The 26,141-nt window shown below is 38.0% G+C and overlaps 3 protein-coding genes across 5 annotated transcripts; 1 reads left to right on the plus strand and 2 right to left on the minus strand.

The window, feature by feature from the left end:
• Positions 1-210: 210 nt before the first annotated feature.
• Positions 211-2,592, plus strand: LOC127651773 (ADP/ATP translocase 1-like). Its single transcript, XM_052137781.1, has 4 exons — positions 211-400; positions 1,197-1,683; positions 1,787-1,927; positions 2,016-2,592. The coding sequence occupies exons 1-4, from the start codon at positions 290-292 to the stop codon at positions 2,171-2,173; spliced, it is 897 nt and encodes a 298-aa protein (XP_051993741.1). The 5' UTR covers positions 211-289; the 3' UTR covers positions 2,174-2,592.
• A 1,361-nt stretch (positions 2,593-3,953) lies between these two features.
• cfap97 (cilia and flagella associated protein 97) lies at positions 3,954-13,690 on the minus strand. Of its 3 annotated transcripts, none has more exons than XM_052137767.1 (5): positions 13,404-13,690; positions 11,839-12,796; positions 10,457-10,752; positions 6,056-6,203; positions 3,954-5,376 (listed from the first exon to the last, which is right to left on the minus strand). In XM_052137767.1, the coding sequence occupies exons 2-5, from the start codon at positions 12,752-12,754 to the stop codon at positions 5,285-5,287; spliced, it is 1,452 nt and encodes a 483-aa protein (XP_051993727.1). In that variant the 5' UTR covers positions 12,755-12,796; positions 13,404-13,690; the 3' UTR covers positions 3,954-5,284. The 3 variants fall into 3 exon arrangements, with proteins under 3 accessions (XP_051993727.1, XP_051993729.1, XP_051993726.1); XM_052137769.1 differs by having other exon boundaries at positions 11,854-12,796; positions 13,327-13,690; XM_052137766.1 differs by having other exon boundaries at positions 13,327-13,690.
• Positions 13,691-15,700: 2,010 nt separating this feature from the next.
• LOC127651762 (ufm1-specific protease 2) lies at positions 15,701-25,658 on the minus strand. The gene is made up of 12 exons (XM_052137770.1): positions 25,588-25,658; positions 25,338-25,416; positions 23,991-24,174; positions 23,827-23,887; positions 23,523-23,677; positions 23,100-23,292; positions 22,516-22,662; positions 22,221-22,385; positions 19,399-19,523; positions 17,247-17,323; positions 16,874-16,998; positions 15,701-16,073 (listed from the first exon to the last, which is right to left on the minus strand). Exons 1-12 carry the CDS (start codon positions 25,588-25,590, stop codon positions 15,987-15,989), a joined length of 1,401 nt encoding a protein of 466 aa, XP_051993730.1. The 5' UTR covers positions 25,591-25,658; the 3' UTR covers positions 15,701-15,986.
• Between the last annotated feature and the right edge of the window lie 483 nt (positions 25,659-26,141).

The following is a 26,141-nucleotide window of genomic DNA, read 5'->3' on the forward strand; positions in this document are numbered from 1 at the left end:
TGTTGAAGTACAAATTAAATTTGCCCTTTAAACGTCCCCAGATCATGACCCGGCACAGGCAGTCATGGCATTAATGAACTTGCGCAAGACTCGTGACCCCTGACCAGGGATATTTATTCAGCTTTGATTTTCTGTTCGTCCCCGCGTGGATCAATCATCTACTCCTCTCGCGATAATAACTCGGGATATATTAGGGGCAAAGACGAACGCTCGTTCATTTGAAGGGGCGTCGTTGGGGTTCTTGTTGTGTCTTTTGGTGGTAATATTGTCTTCCAGCAGATAGGACATCATGTCTGACGCAGTGGTAAGCTTTATGAAGGATTTCTTGGCCGGTGGTGTGGCCGCTGCCATCTCCAAGACCGCTGTGGCCCCCATTGAGAGAGTCAAACTGTTATTACAGGTGAGTTTTATAACGTTATATTGAATATCATCAAGTAACTTAAAAAATTGCATGAATTTGTGAGGCAAACGACATGTAGTTTGAAAATGTTTAAATAAAATACGAATGAAGAGATTCAAACAATACAGGAGAAAACATTTAAACTACGTAAAATAAAAGTTGTGACGCTGTCCTTGGTGCTATTTTAGAAGACGTTTGAAAGAGCTGAAATGAAACGTAAAAAATAAATAAATAAGTAGTTTCTGCAACGAGTGAGTTTAATGCATTTTACTTGATGTTTATTTGCTGTTATTTCCGCAGTGTTTCCAAGAGCATATTTTGGAAACATTAACCCCATTTTCAATCGTTTGCAGCCTAATATTTGAACTTGTAACGACTTCCGACACGCTTTCTTTCAGAGCCTAATTTTTCAGAGTTAATAAAGGCCAAGCATGTGAGATGAGGTCGTGTCTGTGCAGAGCAGCGATATTTGGTTTAAGTTTAAAGTTAAAAATAGTCTCGAGGCTGCAACCCAATACTCAAACCGCGCGCGCAAGTGGGCTGTGACGCTCAATGCAGCTCGCGCACACGATGTCAGTTGAATCCCTAAGTGTAAAGTATCAACATGTGTTCTTAGTCAAGATGAACATGCAAAGTACATGAAATGTACATGACATAAAGTTCAATAAGCCAACTTGTCTATGCTACTGAGTGTTCATTCAGTTTAATTATCAACTCATAACCACTTTAGATGTTTTTTATCCAATCTTGGACCACCTTTAATCCAGATTGCTCTTTGTGTTTCTCTGCTTCAAAGGTCCAGCATGCCAGTAAACAGATCACAGTTGAGACACAGTACAAAGGTATCATGGACTGTGTAGTGAGAATTCCCAAAGAGCAGGGCTTCCTGTCCTTCTGGAGAGGCAATCTCGCTAATGTCATCAGATACTTCCCCACGCAAGCCCTCAACTTTGCCTTCAAGGACAAGTACAAGAAGGTCTTCCTTGGAGGAGTGGACCAGAAGACCCAGTTCTGGCGTTACTTCGCCGGTAATCTGGCCTCTGGTGGCGCCGCCGGTGCCACCTCTCTGTGCTTCGTCTACCCTCTTGACTTCGCCAGAACAAGGCTTGCCGCTGATATCGGTAAAGGCTCAGTGGAGAGAGAGTTCACTGGTCTTGGTAACTGCCTTACCAAGATCTTCAAATCTGATGGTATTAAGGGTCTTTACCTTGGCTTCAATGTGTCCGTCCAGGGCATTATTATCTACAGAGCTGCTTACTTTGGTGTCTACGATACAGCTAAAGGTAAGCAATTATGGAATAGAAAACATCTGATTGTGTTTGTGGATGATGCTAAAATAAGTTGCTTTCATTGTGTCAAATCCATCTCAACATCTCTTTCATTCAGGTATGCTGCCAGACCCCAAGAACACACACATTGTCATCAGCTGGATGATTGCCCAAACTGTCACTGCTGCCGCCGGTATTATTTCATATCCCTTTGACACTGTCAGACGTCGTATGATGATGCAGTCTGGACGCAAAGGAGGTTGGTCAAAGGATTGTTAGCAGTTATATGTGCAATAACAGCTTGATGTGCGGACTAATGTATTATGGCTTTTTTTTTCTCCTAATAGCTGACATTATGTACAGCGGCACAATCCATTGCTGGAAAAAGATCACCAAGGATGAGGGTCCAAAAGCCTTCTTCAAGGGTGCCTGGTCCAATGTGCTGAGAGGCATGGGCGGAGCCTTTGTGCTGGTCCTGTATGATGAAATCAAGAAGTACACATAAACATTCTCCATCCATTATTTCCATCATACCAAAGGAAACCCCTTAGCGCAGTGTATGTATAGAGTGATACCAATCAGGGAGAGAAGTGTGGGAAGAGTGTACTTGGCCAAGCTGGCCAAGGGGTGAGTTGTGATCACGTGACAGTATGTGGTCACTGTACCCTCCACCCAAATACTTGTAAATATATTTAAGCCAACCCACTGCCCCTCTGTTTTTTAGTTTATTTATTTGAATAATTTTCCCTTAAATCCCTCCTAACTCTGAGAGTCATGCTTTGCAGTGGCACTTATTCACTGCAGTTAGCTGAACACAATAACTCCCTGACTGAACCAAATGACTGTACACTGGATAGTTGATGGTTCTTGTGGCATGTTCCACCTTGTGTTCTTTTAATAAGAATAAAACTTCATCTTCTGTTTCCTGCTTGTGGTTTCTTTCTTTGACATTATGAAACATAACACTGTCAGGTATTTCAAAACAAATCAAGTCACAGAATAATACTGTCCTACAAAGGCAAACTGCAAAAATTACACATTTAGTCAAAACCAAAAAACTCTAAAGCCATTTTTCTCAGTTTCACTGTTGGCATGGTAACTATGTTTTGACTTTGTAGAACAGAATAGTTAATGGATAATTGTTAATTGCATTACAGCAATAATAAACAATTAATTCATATTCAGATATTTAAATTCACCCATAAAACTTTTTTAGATTATTTTTCTTTTTTTTTAATTTATGGACAATTTTTGAAGTTTTCCAAACAACCACATTCATTTCTTCTTGCCGGCTTAGTAATCAGACAGCAGATTATGTTAACCCAGCAAAAGATGTTAGCTGACAAAATAAGTGTGATAGTTACATTCAGTCTAAAAGATGTGTCTAGTAATGGCATAATTGGTTACCACTTCATATTACCATTAACAAACATTAATTAATGCCTGCTTTGTTCATGGATATTCAATGATTTATATTATTAAATAAATACTAATAAATACAAATCTGCACATCTTATCAGGTGGCTCGCTCTGCATGACACTGCGGAGACTCACAGCACGTGGAGGCTCTTGCTACTCTCCACGATCCACGTACATCTTACCACGCGCCCCATTGAGAGCGAGAACCCCTAATCGCGACCACGAGGAGGTTACCCCATGTTACTCTACCCTCCCTAGCAACCAGGTCAATTTGGTTGCTTAGGGGACCTGGCTGGAGTCACTCGGCACGCCCTGGATTCAGACATGTGTCTCCAAGATTGGTATTCAGTGTCAATACCCGCTGAGCTACTCAGGCCCCCCTCATTCATTTTATTAATTAAAATTGAAATGACATTTTTAACCCTCAATTATACAAGTTTAGTATTAAATATTGTAATAATGTTTGTTATTGTAAAACAAGTTATTGTATATAACATAATTATAATCTAATGTAATAATCCAGTCATAGATAGTAACAGTAACTAGCTACAGTTATGCAAGTAAAATTACATAACACATCCTTCAGCATCAATTATTATTTGTCAGTCTCTGTGCTTGCATAATAACTCTGCTAGTTTGTCATGCGTTAATGAGTGTCGGTCAGCCTTGTCAAAAGTAGCTTAAGAGCGACAGGAGAATGAATGGCATTGCTATGCTTGTCTGTTCATTGTAACAGAGGGGGGGACTATCTAAGCATGTGTGTCACTGTGTATCTGCATGCCAGGTATTCAAGTGTCATACAGTTGGGTAAAGACACAAATCACTTTTATATCTGAACAATGCATCATGACACTGAATATTACCATACCAAATTAAGCATTTATTTAGCATTAGAATTAAAAGATTGCAAAACTTGTAAAGACAAATAGATCACGTAATTAATCTGATAACAGAATGTACAGAAACAAGGAACAGTCATCTCTGTCATCAGCAGAATTCAATGAGGCACTATATTACATACAACTGAAATATATACACCTATCAGGCACAACATTAAAACCACCTGCCTAATATTGTGTAGGTCCCCCTTGTGCCACCAAAACAGCACCAACCTGCATCTCAGAATAGCATTCTGAGATTCTATTCTTCTCACCACAACTGTACAGAGCAGTTATCTGAATTACTCTCAACTTTGTCAGTTCAAACCAGTCTGGCCATTCTGTTGACCTCTCTCATAAACAAGGCATTTCTGTCCGCAGAACTGCCACTCACTGGATGTTTTTAGCACCATTCGGAAATAATTCTAGAGACGGTTGCGCATGAAAATCCCAGGAGATCAGCAGTTACAGAAATACTCAAACCAGCCCATCTGGCACCAACAACCGTGCCACGGTCCAAATCACTGAGATCAAATTTTCCCCATTCTGATGGCCCATTATCTGCATGATTTTATTCACTGCACTGCTGCCACATGATTGGCTGATTAGATAATCGCATAAATTATTGTTGGTGCCAGATGGTCTGTTTTGAGTATTTCTGTAACTGCTGATCTCCTGGGATTTTCATACACAATTCTATAGAATTTACTCAGAATGTTGCCAAAAACAAAACAAAAATCCAGTGAGTGACAGTTCTGTGGATAGAAGCGCCTTGTTGATGAGAGAGGTCAACAGAGAATGGCCAGACTGGTTCGAACTGAGAAAGTCTACGGTAACTCAAATAATCATTCTGTACAATTGTGGTGAGAATAACAATCTCAGAATGCTACTTTAAGAAGCGGGTTGGCGTTGTTTTGGTGGCACGAGGGGGACCTACACAATATTAAGCAGGTGGTTTTAATGTTGCGGCTGATTGGTGTATAAGCCTTTTAGCTGAGCTGCACACATAGGCACTAAGAATGTCTCTGTAAGCTTAATGTCCCACTTTATGGTCCCTGAACCATTTGCATTTATTATTTGACAAAATACATAAAAAATATTTAAACAACATAATCAAACCTTTACCTGTGTTGACCACATGTATATTTGGGAAATTTATATTTTTCCTCCCCAGTTCTAAAATAAGTAATGTGAGGTTAAGCAGTTTACAATCATACAGGATGTTTGCTGATGTGATCTAAACTTGGTTACATTTTTATTTTATAGTCTGGGCAGAATATTTAAATGTAGAGGGGCAGATGAAGTGAAAGATTTAAGGATCAGGACCAGGCAGGCCGTGGTGTTGCTCTGTTGAGTTTAGCAGTCTCTGGTCTAGCTCTCTGCGGACTGTTGCAGGGTCTTGAACTCGTTCCTGTGTTCATAGAAGTATAGCAGTGTTATTTGTTCATTTATGGTGTAAATAAATGTAAAAAAAACATTAAAAGTATTTAAAGCAGTTAACACATTTACAAGTAGCATAATAAACACAATCCAATATCTGAATTCTTGTTTATCATTAAAAGGATGGAGAAAGACCTACATAGAGGCTAATTTATTTATAAAAGATGGGACTTCAAAAGATGGGAAGCAGATTTTAAATATCTTCAAAATTCAAACTGCTTCAGGTATCAATAAAAATCTTTGATACATTTTTTATTTATTTCCATATTGGAGCTGAATCCACTGCATTTTTGAAAGGAAAAAAATAAAGGATATCCTTAAGAGGAAAATTTCAGCAAAATCAAATTTAAGATTAATCATGATAAATAATATTTTAATATTTCTGGAAAGTGCAACATGATGTCAACTGAATTTGGGATGATGAAATGTGATTACATAACTGAACGTAATGTCTTCATTCAACATGCAACATGCAAACTATAGCAAGGCTCAGACTCGGCTGACATTTCTGCAATGATTTTGAGTGAAACTTGGTGATATATTGAGCGTTGTGAATGACAAGCGTTCTGCAAATCTGCAAAAATGTCTGCATAGATCTGTGGGCACAGATTCTGTGTGGGCCTGACTATATGGCTTAGGTTTGTGTGTACCGGATGTCCTGCTGGATCCTGGTTTAAGGGGTGGCGCAGACGTAATATGTGTTCCCAGGTATCGGCACTGGCGCTGGTAATTAGAAAGTTGTTCATCTCGGGTCATACCAGAAGTGGCCTTCACAGATTCTAGACGCTTCAGGAATGCCTGAAAACACATCTAGCCCAGTTAGTGTGTATACACCAATTTTAAACGACATTTTCTACAATGTCCTAAAGGGTGACCCCTCCATTTCTGGTCATTATTTAAGTGGAAACCAATCCATTAAATGTGCTATTGAAATTATTTGTGCTTTATATCACCAATAACAAAAGTAAAATATTCAGCTGGAGATACCTTCATTTAAATCCTGTATCATGCGGTCATCTGTTGGGTCTGAAATTTTACTTCTAAGCTTGCTTAATTTAAGTAGAACATGATGGGTAAAAATGCCTCTCGTTATATTATCAACATCCACAAATATGGATACTGAGCATTTTCTTAGCTGTTAAACAAATAACAAAAAGGCATCAAACATGATAAACTTCATTAAGAACATTCCGAATCAAAAATATAGTTTTATTACTGCTTATTTACCAAAATATAATATGGTCATCAAAGACCGAAGATATGCAATAGTGTTGCTTTTTTGCATTTCCATAAAATCATATTTTTGTGATAATTTCAAATTTGTATACGTTTTCCATCACAGGATCTAGATTTCTTTGTTTATTACAAGACAAATGAGTACTATATTCATACAATTGCTTACTATTTCATGTGGATTTTCTGTGTGACAATGGTGAATTATCGGTATCCCAAATGTACACATACACACATACATACATGCTATTCCTCAATGCCATTTCTTCCTCTGGTGCTGATGTTTAGAGGGATAGTTCACCCAAAAATGAACATTCTTTCATTATTTACTCACCCTCATTATATCACAGATATGTATGACTTATTTTTATCTTTCTTCACCAGAACAAATTTGAAGAAAATTAGAAAAATATCTAAGCTCAGTTGGTCCTTAAAATGCAAGTAGATGTTGATCTGATATTTGAAGCTCCAAAAATTATAGAGTCAGTAAAGAAACAGATAAATACAGATCTAAACCAAAACCAACAAAGCTTCTGCAGTGTTTCTCCTTCTCATGTGTCTCACATGCCAATGCGATTATATACCGCTGCACAACAGAAGCATGATTTAGAGTTAAAAAAAAAAAAAAAAAAGTACTAAAATATTTATCTTCACACCAAAAACGATTGTGTTGCTTTAGAGGACATTAATTTAACAGCTGGTGTTGTTGTTTATGCTGACTGTCTGAGATTTTTGGAGTTTCAACAGAGAAATCTCCATTCACTTGCATTTTAAGGACCTTCAAATGTGTTTTGGTGAAGAGCAAGTCATACACACCTGGGATATCATGAGGGTGAGTAAATAATGAGGATTTTCATTTTCGGATGAACTATCAATTTATTGATTTACATTTGTCACTGCTATTTGAGGCAGAAGCAACATGGAAGTAAATTACAGGAAGTACAACTCTATGATATCTGTATGATATCTATTGACATTTGGGTGTACAACAGAAATTGTGAGTTGTGTGTCTATTTAGACACAAAAAATGTATTTGACAGCCAGTTGAGTCTCATGAAATGTCAGTGTGGAAGTAAGGAAATCCTGTTCTATTTTTGTTGCAGCATCTCTTTGATATATGAAAAACACAAAAATCTATAAGAATATACTCTATTATTTTCTAATTGACTTCTAATATATAAATATTATAATTTGAAACTACCTGGGAAATCTGTCGAAACACCCATGCATTTAAATAAATGTTACCGTATTGGGACTATTCTGTATCACATTTCATTTATTATATAATTGATTTTGTGGTGAGTGATATGACCTGGATATTTTCTTGACAGATTTGCTGAGATTCACTATAAAACCTAAAACACTTTGACACCAACATGTGACCTCATATTTACTCCAACAAAATATTCAAGATCACTACAGCCCTTCACACTGAAAAGACACCATGAGAGCCATTGAGAATAAAAATAACCGGCGGCTGAGGATCAGAATGTCACAGGCTGTCATGCCTCCGTATGTCCGTACAAACAACCCTTTGGAAACCTCTCAGTAAGCAAAACCCATGAAAAGAGCTGGAACTGGAAATAGAGTAAAGGTGATGATAGAAGACAGCCTGCCCAGTGCTCTTAAAGAAAGAGAGTGTAACCATCTTGTAGTCTTACTCTTGTGTTCCAGCATTTGTTGCTAGGCAGTAGAACGCTAACAAGACCTGCAGGAACATGCAGCCCGAGTCATAGCTTATAGTCCCTGGTTCTATTGATGATAGAGGGACATTTTGTTCTCAGTTTTTTTTTTAACCAGAAAGAGAGGAGGGTTTGTAATGGTAGAGAGCGAGAGAAAATGTGTTAGCAAGTGAGGTTCAAAGAGTATAATCAAAGAACAGATTGAGTTGCTTCCAAGGTAAATGTGTTATTAAAGGTGAAGAGAGTGGGAAATAGATAGGGATATGGACAAGTAATCAACTAATTGAGTCACTCAGCAACAACTAGTCCACTGGGAGGGTGCTGCACATGAGTGTTATTGAGGTGTTGTATGAGAGGAGACATCATGGCGTCTGTGCTTACAAAAAAGCCAAGAGTGGCAATACTTTAAAAAAAAAAAAAAGAAATTATGGAATTCTACTCTATTGGTTTTCAGTTCTTGTTGAAGTCATGCCCACAAACGGGCAAGGATCATGGAAAATTTGAAGCGGTACAAGAAACTTGGAAGCTTATCAGACCAGCGTGTGTACACTAAAGTTTAATCTCTGAACACGGACAGAGAGCCTTTAATAAATAGTCAACTTTCACTACTTTTTTTTTTCTGAACAATAACATGTGAAATGATAAAAATGCGATAGCCTTTATGTGGACCCTAATGCCGTAAGTACTGGTTTCCATGTAAGCTCTGGTTGTGTGCAAATGTTTTTTGACTTATTTTTTTTTATATATAAATACATAATTTATATATAGTTGTCTTGTTTTGAGACAGTTTTTGGTAATGTTTGTGAATAAAACAAAATATGAATCACATGTACGTGTCATACTTATTATTAGTTATTTTAAACTTATATTTGAAGTTGTAAGTAATCGATTACTCGTTTTTTTGTGGGTTTGAGAACTTGACTACAAAATTACTTGAAAATGCCCATCCCTAGAAACAGATCCTTTATCTGAAACAACTGATACATCAGACACATTGCCTGTTCAGATATATAAATAGAATGTTATACTTCCTAAAATGGGTAATTAATCCTTTGGCACTTTATAAATGTACAACATGTCAGTGAAAGCTGTAAAATGCAGTTGGCACACTCTCTTAAATACTACAATACTGTCAAAATGCTGTTTCATTGCAAGAGAAGGAATCAGGATGAAAAAGTAGAACTGCTGGAAAATAAAGAGGATAAGAAATTGCATTAAATCTTCTGTCACTGAAGCTTGAAAGAGAAGATTAGGAAGGTTAAACTCTGTGTAGTGTCCAGCCCAGCATGTGCGCAAAACTGCTTCCACCTGTCTCTACTCGTCATGAAATAAATAAAGATGGTGACTGTCTCTCTACTTTCACTGGCTGTGGCTGACAGCACCACCATGCGCACACACACACACTTATAAAGGATACTAAAATAAACACTCCCAAAGAACATTATTACATAAATGAGGATCACCAAAGATGAAGGTGCCAAGAGTACAAACAATGAATGTAAATGAAGCACACATATGCTCACACACATAAAACATTCACAACCCACAGACACCTGACTGAGCTCGACTTTTTCCAGTTCAGTTACATTTCCTAAACAGTTGATAAATTACAAAGAACATGAAACTGCTCTCAGGCCCCATTGAGCGTGTTCTTCCAAACCAATATGATTTTTACATTGAACACAAAAGCAGATATTATAGTGAACGTTAGCCTCAGTCATCATTCACTTTATGTAGGGACAAAAGATGCAAAGAAAGTGATTGGTGACTGACTAACATTCAGCTTAAAATCTCCCTATGTATTCCACAAGACGAAAAAAAATCATGAGTTTGGAACAACATTAGGAAGAGTATATATATATATATATATATAACAGGATCCTTTTTGGCTAAACTATCCCTTTAAAATTCAGATCCATTTACAACAATATCATTAGGAAAACAGTTTTTTTATTCCTAATAAGTGAGTTGTTCCACAGAACATATGGGCTATATCCCCCTCTACTGGACACAAAATACAAGCACATAGCATAGCAATTTTCTTGGATTAATTTTTTAGAAGCAACACACTTAAGTATCTTTTATTAATACTATATCACCCCAAATATATTTAGATTAAATTAAGATCCAACTGACCAGGTTTTCCTTCTGAATGCGTTCTTGCTCACGTTGCCTGTTGAGGGCGCTGTGATAAAGGCGTATGGGTGGTGTACTGCTCCTACGACTGCTGGCGGTGGAGCAGGCAGAGCCGGCACTACGCGAGTGTGCCGATGAACGTGAGAGTTCACGTAACAACCGTTGGTTCTCTTGGTCGATGGCCCGTACCTCTTCATTGGTGAAAGAGTAGTTCTTGCGACTACGGTTGCTGCCAACACTTCCAGGACTGGAAACCACCAGTGCTCTGTCCAAGTGCTTCTCTACTTTTAAAAACACTACAACAGAGAGAGAGACAGAGATAAAGCAAGATTTTTATAAAAAAATCTTCAAGGAATAGTTCACCCCCAAATTGTTCTCATTTATTTGTCATTTACGCACCTTAATTTTGGGTTTGTTCCTAAACTTAGTGAGCTGCCTCGCCATCTCCTGCCTACATGGGCAGCTGTCTTATATGGCAGCATCCTTACTGATATAATACCTCATAAGAGAGTCATTTGGAACACTCTACATAGGCATCAGTTCCACGCATCATTCAAATAGCGTTCCTCACGCGCACAAGACCAAAGTCTTTCTAGCAAATCAGTCCACTGTCGACCAACACTGTCTGCTCCGAGGAGACCATTTTCAGTCATGCCAGTGTAGCTCCCATCTACTTGAATGGCGAAACACCAGAATCTCAAAAACAGTTGGTCAAGATTTCAATCAAAGGGCATATTTTAAATCAGCAGTAAAATCTGACCAAACTGGCATCATAAATGTTGCTTCTTTACCTCATATTACTAGAAAAAGCGCAATTTTCCTGGCTTGTATAGCTAATGTGCATGCACATTCTTGAGTTGATTGACAGGCTATGTCTGTATCTAAAAAGTGATTGGCTCTTTTACCAAATCATCCTTTCTACATTTGGGACTTCCTGTCCACAACCGTTGACCTTTGGGCTCTTTAGAGCTGCTTAGTTGGGCGTTCCAATTTCTCCCATTCATTTGAACACAAGTGGCCAATCTCTGCTAAATAGTCTCCGATGAGACTCGACCTACAACTGATTTCAATACAGTTGAAGCAAGAGGAAAGACATGATCCTCTAATGAGTACAGTATTTGGCTAGTCTACCCATCTCTGGATTCTACCTTAGAATTTAGCCAAAACGAGATGTCTTATGAGGCCACATAATTAAGATTCCTACCTTTTGGAACAGCTTTTGCGTTTTTTTTACCGGTGAGCGCTGTGCTGCGTTATTGAGGTGTTGGGTGGCAGAGAGAGATCTCATGGTGTCTTTGGTGTGTGTTTTCAACAAACATTTTTTGGGGTGAACTAACCCTTTAATTTATTGTACACTTCAACCCCTAAGTTTAAGGGCTTACCTGGTCCATCCTCACCTTCAGAACTTATACTGTCTCTGTCGTCTGAAACCACTTCATTTGCAACCATCTCCCCAGCAACATTGTGCTGTTGTTGCTGAACATCTGCTGACAAAGGTTTAGAGTGCAGAACCACATCAATGGACTGGGCAGGACTAAGATTTGGTGTTGAGAGAGGAGTGACATCAGTGACTGTATCTTCAGATTCTGCAGTATCTAAGGCTTCATATCTCTCCCTCTGATTGGCTGAGCCTACTTTATGAGGTTTCACAGGAGAGTTCTGTGAATGAAAGGAGCTTCTCTCATCATTACTACTGTGGGATGACTCTGAGTCGGAAGATGACAAATTGCTATGGCTCAGGTTGCGAAATTTACCAGCAGATTTTTTAGGCACTCCGCGGGACAGTCTATGTTTTGCTGTTCGAGTCTCTGGAGACATCTCATCCTCTTCACTTTCATCTTCAGCACTGCGATTGTATCCATCCTCATCACCACTATTAACATTACCATTGCTGGTTTTCCTGAGATTAAAACCTGTATTATCCTCATCATCCAGATCTATCTCCTCATCGGATGAGTATGACTGCACATTAGATCCTTCATCTGATTGGCTGTTGTTCCTAGTTTCTGAACATTTGGCACTTGGAAGTGGCGAGGATCCTCTGAAAGACACATCACTGCTTTTTTCATTCCTCTCAGAATCTCCCTGGTGTTCCTTCCTGCCCTCCTGGGTTGAACCACTCTTCAGTCCTGCTATTCCATCTCGTTCACTCTGAAATTCAGCTCCTAACCGGTCCATTGAAATATGCGTCTCTTTTCCTTTCCTCTCATCGTGTCTTTGTGAGGCCTCATTTGCTTCACCGTCACTGTCAAAGAACGAGTGGTCAACTTCTCCCTCTAGTTCTTTGGGACTGAACATGTCTGTATTGTGTCCTTCCAGGGTGCCCTCATTCAGTTGAAGCTGGAAAGAAAAGAAAAAAGTATCAAAAGCATGAATATCCTGCACTTTGAGTCCAAAAATAAGTGGATGATGGCTGAAATAGGACGCTCTACACATTTCTAGTGATATGGATGGTATGTATATATATATATATATATATATATATATATATATATATATATATATATATATATATATATACACACAAACACACACATATATACACACTACAAAGCCTTCTCTTATGTTTTCTGACATTTAGTAACACATTAAAACACTGGAAATCCTGAAAAGGCTGATCAGGTCTCAGTAAAAAAGCTCAATGAACGCTTTAAAAGCAGAGCTGAGAGCAGTTTTCCCTGAACAAGCTCAAACACAAGGGAAAGGTTTCCATAGCAATATAGTTGACCAGAATGTGGTTGCTATATTTTAAAGCGTTTCACATTCGACAATACGCACATTTTATTGTATAAGAAACTAGACCGTAAACTTGTGTAAACATTCATGACTCCAACACCCCAATGCAAACCCGGACAGCTAACGAAGCTAACCTCTTTAACGTCACACGAAACACATCCGGTTCTTCAACAAAATCCTAAAAAGTATCCGACACACAGGGCCCACGTACTTCATTTTATTTCCCTTTAAATCCCCAAGCGATTTAGAAATATGTGGTAGCCGAAGATACAGAGAAAAACACTCTTGTTGATGTTTAGCTCGCTGCACAGATGAGCGTGTGGGCTCGCTAGCTACGGTAACCACGTCACGTCATTTCTTTTAAATAGTTTCGCACCGCCCCTAAAAGGAGGCCAATGGAGGCAGCGGAATTATATTTCGCTTCAGTAATATAAATATCTATGGTCAGAGTGGCTACAAAGTCAACAATTAAAGCAGCGTATGGGTGGCACACAGGTGAGGAGATCAGGGGTCGTTTTTTTAAATGGATGTCTGTGGGGGAGACACTTCCGTGTGCTGAATAAACTGATTTTGTGAGGAAACCGCTCATTACTTAATGAATTGAGTACCTGTCCGCCAATCTTCAACATGTTTTACACTACCATTCAATTTGGAATTAACTATGTGTTGAGTTTACTACGATAAAATAGCTGTTTTATTAGAGAAGACAGATAAGTTTGCAGCAGGTAGGTGTCAGTTTACGGCTCTCCCCATTGATTTGTAAAGGATACGCAATGGTAATTTACTGTCGTAACACTCTAGTTGACCGTTACGCTCTCTCCTATGGTAAAAATATACAATACAGAAGATCTCTGGCTTCAGTCGCATTTTACATTTTTGATTACTATTTATAATATATCTGAAAGTCAGAACTGCTTTGGATTATGTTGTACAAAATTTACCTGTCTGCAAAATACCATGCACTCTTTATTTATTCGACTTTATGTAATGCAAATTAGATGGTCCAATTAAACTTAAAGGAGCAATATGTAACACTGACATCAATGGGTGCAGTTCACATTAAAAATATTCGAAAGAGATGTCTCCCCAGCCCCCTACTCCCTAGACTCGAAGCTCACGCGAGTTACCATATCTATATCTATATCTATCTATCTATCTATCTATCTATATAAATAATATATATAGATATATCTTATATATATATATATATATATATATATATATATATATATATATATATATATATATATATATATATATATAGACATATATAGATATATATATATAGATATATTTTGTGGCCAGAAAAAGCACATTATTTTCCTTCAGCACCATGGTACCCTACTAAACCATCAGGCACCCCTGAGTAAAACTTACATTCAAGTATCAGAAAGCTATTTTGGCACTTTGGCAAAACCCCCCAAAAATTCTAATCACTTGGCATCTATTTGAAAATGATAAATTGTTTCTAAATACCAGGAACACAATTATATAAACAGTGACCTTGTTAATGTACTGGTTGATTGTGATGTAAAAAAAGGTTGCAAATGTGCACAGCTGGACTGTATGAGAGATTTTTTCGAAAACGGATTTGCAGTGCATGGTGGTTTCGATGCTTGAGGACAGTTCCTTGCACATTTAGTGGCATGCAGAGGACAGACATTATGCTTGATTTGGCTGCTTCAAACAGGTGCAGATGCAAACATACAGGCAAGTCACATCACCGTAGTGCATTGGGTCCCCGTTTTAGATCAAGAGTTCACCAGTTGTTCCTTGAGTCATGCATTCAGTTTAACGAAACAATATGATTGTAAAGGTGTATATTTGCTTGTTTGCTTGCATGTTCATGTCACAAGATGCCTTGAATCAGGGATGGGAAAATCAACAGTAGCCTGGACACTAACATAGCCTCAACGGTGAAGATCAATGGACCCTGTTCTGGGCTCAGTGCTTTGGGGTCTAAATGTGAGAAGAATGCCTTTTGAAGCTAGCTTTAGAAGTACAGAACACTATGCGCACACCTCGACCTGATGATACACAGGAAATGGGGATCAAGGCAAAGCAGATCATTTAAACAAAGATTTTTAGAAGAATATCTCAGCTCTGTTGGTCCATACAATGCAATGAAAAAAGTCATACTCATCTGGAATGGCATAAGAGGGAGTAAATGATGAGGTCATTTTCATTTTTGGGTGAACTATTCCTTTAAAGGGGGCAGATTGCAACTATATCACATCTCATTGGAAAAAGTGTAGGACTAAACTGGATCACAAGTGCCTAGCAAATCAAAGACCCTTAAGTCAATGAAATGCTTGCAGAGTTTTGTGATAGTCTGTAACCATTAGCACAGACTAGACTTTTGAAGCTTTTGAGCAGAGTTTTATGTGTCCATTGGGTTGGGTCTCCGGGACAAGTACAAGTTAGATGGACAGCTATCATTTATAAGTAAAGAAACCTTACAAAACAAGTGTAAAACGAGTCTTTTGATTTAAGAAACAAAATCACTAGTTTATTCTATAACGCTGAAAGAGATTTCAGTCGCTGTTCATTTTTATTAAGTTGCATCTTGTGAATTTTGCACATAAGATGAACTTGTACATTTGTCCAATTCCATTAACATTTTCAAAAACTATGTTCAAACATACAAAGTAACAATAATATTGTAAGGACAATGAATAATATCTAATTATTTTTCACATGTCCTGTTGGTTTGTACTTATTGAAACAACAGATTTCCAGCAAGTCCTTTGATTACACAAGATGGATAATTGTCAGTCAGAGTCAAGTATGTGACTCAAATGGTCTTGGGTCTCTGAGGAAGGCAGAGGTTGTAAAAGGCGTTCTGATCCCAGAACTCTGGCCCCTTCCATCCACACCAGCCCTGAACATTGTCACAGAGAAAACACAAGATATAGATATATACGGTACTGTGGAAAAGTTTTAGCTGCATTATAATTTTCACAATAACATTTGTTTTAAAATAGTTAAAGCATACTGTATATTCTGCTTTTAGAGTATCAGTGGGAAATATCAATTTTAGATTTCAACACTCCTTTTGCAAATAGAATTGAATAAGAAAAAGGAGCCATACAACACAAGATATGGCCCCCACAGCACCCGGACCTCAACATCGAGTCAGTCTGGGATTACATGAAGAGACAGAAGCAACTGAGATAGCATAAATAGATAGAAGAACTGTGGCGAATTCTCCAAGAAGCTTGGAACATCCTATCTGCCAACAACCAAGAAAAAAAACTGTCCAGGTGTACCTAATAGAACTGGTGCTGTTTTGAAGGCAAAGGTGGTCAGACCGAATATTGATTTAGCTTTTTATGTTTACTGGGTAACATTGTACGATGTTAATTGGTGAATACATCCTCACTATACAACCTTTTTCACACGTGCCTAAAACGTTTGCACAGTATTGTATATCATAATGATTTCCCACACAATACACTAACATTACAAGGAGCGAAATAGCACATCACACTCTAAAAGCAGTTCATATTTGACCTACATTTGCCCTCAGACACCATCTAAACAGTTTATATAGCCAATCAAATGCCACATATATTAAGCTCTAAATCCCATGTTGTCTGTGTATAAGAGGAAAGAATAAAAAATGGACTCCTAAAACTTTACTATTTAGTTAACGCTTTATTATTATTTTGTCAAGTGTACCTTGTCAACGATGGTCTGCAGGTCCTCTCCACCCGTGTAGTGAGGGTCCAGGATGAGGAAGCGGATTTGTCCTGTATTCTCACTCCATGCTACACCTAGAATAGTGTGTGCAAGTACACCCCCACCTGTTGACGGGGAAATTAGCATATTTGTTTTTAGTAACCTCTAGTCATTTTAGCTTTTACAACTTAAAAAGAAAAACATAAACATACACGTAAAATGACACAAAACAATCAATGTACTACTGTATGTTATAAGATAAGCAAATTTGCTTGATCGTTGGTTGATTAGTATTACAGCATTGTTTTTTCCTACAAATAACATCAGTCCAAATACAAGCTGATAGAAGTAGCCAAAGATGATGTTAACACACCAATCATGACAGGTGTTCCTTCAGTCTGGAAGTGGTTGGCTAGTTCTCTGCCCTTGGTTGCCAGCTCAGATCCTTGACTTCAACAAAGAGACAAGCATTTTTAACTATTCTTAGATTCCTATTGTAAATCCACTGATTTTAACATTTTGCATGGCCAGACCCTCTCAATGAGGTCAGCACAATACCAGCAAAGCTTTAATTAGATAAAACCCAAATACATTTTTTGCTATATTATGTATTTTATGTTTGATTTTGTAGTACAGAAGAGGAAAAATGTGTCCAGTTTCATAATTTACAAGATGATCTGTTATGCCAATTCAAAATAAAAATGCATAACCCTTAAAGGGCAAGGAGTTAGAATGGCTTAAATCAAATAGGCTATGCTATGCTAATAAGTTCTTTTACAAGGAATTCAAAGTAGAGGTCGACCGATAGATTTTGGATTTTGCCTGATACCAATAACTGAGCTGGTGGAAAAGGCTGATAACTGATGCAACCAAAATCTTAATAATAACCAGAAGAAATTAAGATTTGGGGCACGCAGGACCTTCGGCAAGTAACAAGACTGCAATACACCTAGGAATCATTATGAAATGTCTGTGCTCCCAGCTCACACATACACATAAGCACTCTTACAATCTAGGGCTGGATGTTTTTTTCAAATTTTTCAAATTAATTTGAATTTGCGTTTTGACACGATTTCTTCTTTTTTTTAAATCGAGATTTTGCAATAGTAGATATGTTGTAAATCCACCAAAGTCTGAATAAGGAAGAAAAAATAATTCATAGTGGTTGTCTTAATGCCAGCAGCACGTTTGTGGTATGCTCCAAATGAACGTGACAGGTTAACAACACGGAGACTGATATTAAAGACAGCGGTAATTTTCCAAGTACGATTGTACACAGTGTGATTGTAAATTAGCTTCGTCCATCATGCAGCTATACAACAGCTTAACTGGCCTCAGTCTGTGCACGTTGATGAACGGTATCCTTTCTTTTATTTTCACCCATTAAAAAGCATTAGTTACATGACAGTTACATATGTGTGCTTCATTTCAAATCATGGAGAGGCTATATATGGGAGAATCAAACATCTGCCGCTCCTCTTGCAATGATGATTCAGATAGAGCGCTAATTATTGCTTTGTTCTGTGACGTGTTTCAAGAGTACTGCATTTGTAGCCAACATTTCGCAAGTGATTGTTTTGACAGAATTTGCAAGTTGAATTGTAATGAAAAATGATTTAATATTGCTGCACTGCTCAGCGTGAAATGCTAGAGGGCGCATCTCTATCTGCAGGGGTTTATATACACAAGTTGTATGACATACAATGAGTACTTTCTAGATAAACTTGACAATTTATAGATATTGATTTCTAGATAGACTTGGTTTAGATCAAATAAATACCTACGCTAAGAATTATTTAGCAGTTTTCTTATTCTATTATTTCTGAACATCTGGGATTATTCGATTTTGATTTAGTTTACATTTATGCTCCGTTGACTACTTCCCCCTGTGGTGCATTTGTAATTTTTTCTTTCACACCTTTGTTTCCTATAATGAAAAGGACCTGGATTTCTCTAACCAGGTTGCCTTGCATTCTAATAAAGAACATACAATTTTAATCATGTTGGAGTACATTTAAAAGTTGTAAAATGTGATTTGTGATCATGATCATCCATAAGTTTGATAAAAATCTAGAATTAATTTTTGCCATATCGCCCAGCCCTACTACAATCGTCTACAATGAATTACAAATCATTATAAACACTATAAATAGAACATTGTCACAGGCTAATAAATACTGAATGAGCAGTAATTTATCAACTGTAGATAATCGTTCATTAATACTCATAGTCACGTGGCACAACAAACTCCATGCTGTGTCAGTGATTGTTTTTATTTCACCTCTAGAGGTCGTTGTTATACTGTAAAAACAATCTGCATAAATCAGCACTGATATTTGCAGATAACCTATAGTTCCAAAAAGCAACTATAGGTGCCGATATATCAGCAAATCCGATATATTGGTTGACCTCTAATTCAAAGTACTCTTACCATTAAAACTTGAGGTAGAACTCCCATAAATGTGTGCTAACAAAATATTAAACTGTCAAGCATATAAATTCATATAAGCACACACTTTGTCTACCTGACAAACATGATCTTTGAAGTGACCCCCTGCAGCTGGTTAAGGACAGCCTGAACTTCAAAAGAGCCAATCCACTGACGTGAGCCCACAAAACGAGGTTCTTTATCCCCTACATCCACAAGAGCCTGGGAAGCCAAAACACACACACACACACACACACACACACACACACACACACGTTTACATACACCTTAGCCAAATACATTTAAACTCAGTTTTTCACAATTCCTGACATTTAATCGTAGAAAACATTCCCTGTCTTAAATCAGTTAGGATCACTACTTTATTTTAACAATGTGAAATGTCAGAATAATTGTAGAGCGATTTTATTTCTTTCATCACATTCCCAGTGGTTCGTAAGTTTACATACACTTTTTTTAGTATTTGGTAGCATTGCCTTTAAATTGATTAACTTGTGCCAAACGTTTTAGGTAGCCTTCCACAAGCTTCTCACAGTAAGTTGCTTGAATTTTGGCCCATTCCTCCAGACAGAACTGGTGTAACGGAGTCAGGTTTGAAGGCCTCCTTGCTCACACATGCATTTTTAGTTCTGCCCACAATTTGGATTGAGGTCAGGGCTTTGTGATGGCCACTCCAATACCTTGACTTTGTTGTCCTTAAGCCATTTTGCCACAAATTTGAAGGTATGCTTGAGGTCATTGTCCATTTGGAAGATCCATTTGCGACCAAGCTTTAACTTCCTGGCTGGTGTCTTGAGATGTACAGTCAGGTCCATAAATATTGGGACACAATTCTAATCTTTTTGGCTCTATACACCACCACAAGATGTGCTTTAACTGCAGAATTTCAGCTTTAATTTGAGGGTATTTACATCCAAATCAGGTGAACGGTGTAGAAACATTTACAAAGGAACAGTTTGTATATGTGCCTCCCACTTTTTAAGGGACCAAAAGTAATGGCACAATTGGCTGCTCAGCTGTTCCATGGCCAGGTGTGTGTTATTCCCTCATTATCCCATTTACAAGGAGCAGATAAAAGGTCCAGAGTTCATTTCAAGTGTGCTAATTGCATTTGGAATCTGTTGCTGTCAACTCTCAATATGAGATCCAAAGAGCTGTCACTATCAGTGAAGCAAGCCATCATTAGGCTGAAAAATCAAAACAAACCCATCAGAGAGATAGCAAAAACATTAGGTGTCCAAATCAACTGTTTGGAACATTCTTAAAAAGAAAGAACGCACCGGTGAGCTCAGCATCTTGCTTAAGGAGCTTTTTAAATAAATCATGCTTGCCTATAGAAGTGCCGGCTTCATGTGCATGATACACAGATATAGTTGCCACATACATTTGAGCATTGACAGAGAGAGTCCTGCGTCTAATCGCTCTTGAAGAAATATGAGAATTTCATGTCGGAGGCAGTTTACTGGGTCTTTGCCATGTGAGAGACACCAATCAGTGAACACCTTCAATTTTAACACAGAGAGGAGTCTCGTGGTCGGCACTCTGGACTATAAAATTATGTTCATGACTGAATGTGTCAGTTCTGGTGAGTTTAGCATGCTACGTTCAGGGGCGAAACATCCAGGTTACACAGCTGGGGCTGCTAGATTGTGTCTTGCACCTGAGAAAGGACCCTTCATTTCCGGAAAGCATGGCTGGTTGGGCCATTTCAGTGCATCCAATAGAATTGGTTCCTTGTCCTTTCCCAAGTCCCTCATCTTTGTGTGGGTCAGCCATATATGCCGATCCAGAAAGACCAGGTTGCCCATGGACTTGCCGATGGCCTGCGCCGTGACTTTCGTGGCACACAGCGCTAAGACTGTAGCGGCCCGTAGCTCTTTGAAAGTCTCTGGATCGAAGCCTTGCTCATCCATTTGCCTGAGGAGCTTGGTTTGAAATACATGGAGCACCGCCATTGCGTGGAGTGCTGATTCAGCTTGTCTTGCTGCCAATTAAGCTTTTCCCACCAGTGTGGAAGGCTTGGAAGGATGTATGCCCTGTTACTTGCTAGGCAGAGGTATGCTGCTACCGCCTCCTCCACAGTGGGTCGTTGGACATAACTGTTCTTTTACCTGTGATCCACATTCGTGAGAATAGTGTCACTGCACGTGCACGCTGAAAGGGTTGCGTGCCAGGACTTAGATCGTTTGTTATGAACTTTGGGGAAGAATGGAGCAGATTTGCGGGATGCGGCTGCTTGACGGCGCCCAGACTGCAGGAACCACTCATCGAGGCAAGACTGCTCAGGTACCTCTGGGGGAGACAACTTGAGGTTGAGCTCTTTGACCGGCCTTGTAAGGATGCAAAGCATCTCCCTGTCTGTGGCGCATGCATGCTCCTTGCCCTCATTGGGGGGAGGTGCGGTTGCATCATCCACTGACTACTTGCCTGATGCGGTGAGACACATGACATCATCGTTATCATCCTTATCATCCCCAGCATCAGAACCGCCAAACGAGATGAGGCCACGTGATCTTTCAAAGAGCCGGAGTTCGTCTAGATATTTGCGAGAGGCTACATTACAGTAAATCCGCTACCGTGTTTATTATGGCCGTGTTTCTTTAATAAGCATGCACTGCTCCACACAATAAGTTTCTGTGCTAGAATGTGCAGTTGAGTTGAGCATGTACCTCCTGAGAATTTATATATTATTTTAGCCACAGGAATTGGGGAGAAAAAAAAAGGGATAGGCCTACTGCATTTTTACATGTCAAACCGTCAAATATTAATCTCTGAAATTAACACATTAAATTTCCCAGACCTACTAATGTTGTGATAGGGGCAGAACCACAAGCCCATAAAATAAGATGCATAACTTAACACCAGCCAATTACTGAGAGGGTTTTTTGTGTAGGAGTGTACCTGCTGGATCTGTGTGTGTGTGGGAACCGCTGTCTCCACATATCCCTGCTGCTGGAACCAGGAGCAGATAGTCTGTAGTGAACGATACGCGCAACCCCAGCCGTCATCATCCACATGATCCTGCATGTAGTGATGATAACTGTACACACCCTGCACAAGATACAGCTACAGAAATGAAGAAAAAGATATGAAGAAAGAGATGTTTTTTGTTCATCTTTACTAATGGCATCAAAAAAATCCATGCAACTTCATAAAGATAGCAGTGATAGCTGAATTAAGTGAAGCACTGGCTCACCTTGGCATCCTCAACATTGGGTGGATTCAGGCATAGGTGAGGGTTGCGGAGGTAACCGTCTTTATAGGCTTCGTCAGGGAAATGGAAGGCATTTGTACGTCTGAGGAATGGTCTGTCACCTGGCAACTGAAACTTCCTGTGCAGATCCTGCATAAAATGGATGTTGACTTGGATTAGAGAACTCTTAGGGACATCAATATCACAAATAAATAACAATGCTGTCATATTTGATTTTAGTGCTTTATTAATTAACTTTAACTTAGTTCATCTAACAAAAAGTGATCATATTCAGGAGACTTGGAATATAGTGTACAAATCATATCAGTTACTTTTACGGTGGTTTTAAGGTGTGTTTTTTTGTCCTTTTTAGAGCTTGACAGAACGGAGCCACTATTCACTGTCATTATATGGTATATAATCCTGTCAAGACTTTTTAAATTTCAAATTGTGTGTTCACGGAAGAAAGAAAGTCGGGTTTGGAGCAACTAATGGCCGAATTTTCATTGAGGGAATTATTATAAGACAAACAAATATGACATTAAGATATTGTGCTGCATCTACTGAAAATGTTGTGTGTGTCTTGCCTCTCTGACAGCCTGTAGCTGGCTCTCTGCTACTCCTGCTGGGTATATTACAGTGGTGAGTCCCATAGGTTTGGGCAACTCAAAGTGAAATGGCTGGGGCACCAAAAAAGAGGAGCCCTTCCTGTACAGTAGCACAACCTCCTCCATGTCTGATAACTGCTTAATCAATGCCTCCACCAGCCCTTTACACACACTGAACAATCACACACAACATACAAAACATGATTCTGCTGAGCATCATAACGATGGTCTTTAAGCTGACTATCTTAGTCAATTATAGAAAAAACCCTAATCAGTTCTGTAAATGGCCATTTAAATTTGATCCAAAAATCTACAGAATATTCTTGCTAAACAGACCTTATGCTTTTAAGACAACATTAGAGAATATATATTAGTTCAACATTAGAATATAAATGCACTCACATGGCCAGGCTTTCATCGGTGGCCACAGACAAAACAAAGTCCAAAGGCAGCGGCATCCTCAAATAGTGCTGCCGTCCGATCACTCTGCAGAGAGTAGGAGCTTCATTGCCAGCAGGCTCTGTCACCTCAAACAACAGCTTCATATTTACCACAGTCTAAAGAAGGAGAGATAGTAAATAGCATTCAAAGTGTTGTTGTTGAAGTGACTGTTGATAGCCGACACCTTTATACACCCTTCAACTGAAATATAAAGCTCTACTAGATTGAAATGTATAATTTTACACTGAAAATGAGCAGTACTCACTGGTCCAGAACACTTCTTATCTTTCTTTTTTGATAACTTCTTGCTTCCGCTATCATCTGTCCTGTGAAACACCAAAATAACAAAGAATTTTAAATAATTGTCTTCATATTTTGTGCTCTATATTTGTCATTGTGAAGAAAAAGGCCACAGGTGTTACGACTTACTCTATATACTTAAGAATGTCTCTACATGCTGATGCTTCTGTCAAGCTCTCTATGCTTGACTGGAAACAAGTGTTGGGCCATATTAATAAGGCACTGTTACAGACAGTGAAAACAAGATTCTTTGATGAAACTTTAGAACAGAGACCCTGGAAACTTTTTGAGATGGTGCTTTGACTTTGTACATCTGAAAAAAAGAAAAGAGAGGGATACTTTAGTTATATAACACTTTAGTATTTTATTTTCAAGTATTGGGACTATGATGTCCATAGGAAAAATGTATTCTTCACACCTGTTCTATTCATTTTAGATCAGTATTTCATAGAAAACATACAAAACTAAAAACGGCAGCACTTAACAAAATTCGGTGTAACACATACATTTTACAATAAGGTTGTATTTGTTAACATCAATTAACACAATTGACCTTTCACTAAGCCCCGCCTTAAATGCACTTCTGTCCAATCCCGTCTTAGCAACTGTTGCCCTGCCGCCATTACTCTGACATGCAACAGCTATTTTCCAATTACAGTCTATGGGAGTAATGTGTGCTTGAGTAATTTTAAGCAGGATTTTATAAAACAAATAAAAAATACTTAGTCGTAAGGGAACTTCATATAATTATGCATTACAATGTCATATCAGCCCATATAAAAATATTATCCATTCCGTTTATGAGAATAATTTGCCAAAAACCACGTCGTTCATGGCAGTCTCCCATTCATCCCTATGGGAAGTTCCGCAAAGCTTGTAGAAGCTTGTTTTTTGGCAAAATATTCACATAAACGGAATTGATAATATTTTTGCATAGGATGGAATGAAGAGTGACATTGTGAAGTATATTTATCTGACATATTTTGTGAAAGAAATTGTTAAATTACGCAGTAATTTGATTGAAAGCTGTGGAGACTGTGAATCAGAATTAAGGCAAAAATATATACATACATTTACATTATTTAATGCATCATGAACTAACATGAACAAACAATGAACAATAGTATTTGGATAAAATAACAAGGTAACACGTTACAATAAGGTTCCATTCGTTAACATGAATTAATTATTTAGGTATCATGAACTAACAATTAACAATACATTTTTTACAGCATTTATTAATCTTTGTTAATGTTAGTTAATACAAATACAACTGTTCATTGTTAGTTCATAGTGTATAAACTAATGTTTACATTTTATAAAAACAAATTGTATATGTTTTAATGACCATGAACTTAGATTAGTAAATGCTGTAAAGTTATTGTTCATTGTTAGGTCATAACAATTAATGCTTTTTACTAATGTTAACAGATAGAACCTTATTCTTAAGTGTTACCATGAGGACCAGAGCTTTACCATTAGAGTTGTCAAGCTGGCAAGCAAACTCCAAGATGCCTTTGACCCGGAAAATAATGTTGCTATCTTCTGAATAAACCTGGGGAAATAGTGGGTATTAACCTTTTTTAGATAATGCTATTGCACCATGTAATTCTCTGTAAAGCATGTTACACATGGGTATTGCATGATACATCATCATTACATGCAACAAACATTCATGAAATATCGACGTAATATAAAGCAGTTTATTTCACAATAGTTCTTTTACCATTTTAATCCCGTTGATCAGTGAACAAATTCGGCTGCTGTCACCAGGAGGCTACCATGTTTGCTGACGTATCGTAACACGCTTGTTGATGACGTCTCACAGAGAAATTGTAGTCTTTTACTGCCCCCTGCTGATTTGAACGTGAAATATACTGTACATGGCTCTAGTGATGGCAGAAAGATGTTCTGTATTGATCAAAGTTTACTTTATTTAATCAGACTTTATCCTGAAATCATATTTAAAGTTTCCAAACAAGCAATATTGTTCGCTTTTTATAATTTTTTATTATAATTATGAATAACCTTTGAAAACTGGGAGTACATGAAACAATAAACAAATAGCATATTTAATGGCAAAATATAGTCAAAGACAGTTAATTAATATTTGCCCTGACCTATGACCTATTACAATTTACCCTATGCTAATTCCCTTTTAGAAGAAAATAAATACATATTTATTCATGTAAATATTCAATAAAATGTTTATAAAATTTAAAAGAACTAACAAGTAACTAACTATTGCTGTCTATGATTTGTTTTCTATTTATTTATTTA

The sequence above is a fragment of the Xyrauchen texanus genome, chromosome 11 (genome assembly GCF_025860055.1).
Source record: "Xyrauchen texanus isolate HMW12.3.18 chromosome 11, RBS_HiC_50CHRs, whole genome shotgun sequence".
NCBI lineage: Eukaryota > Metazoa > Chordata > Actinopteri > Cypriniformes > Catostomidae > Xyrauchen > Xyrauchen texanus.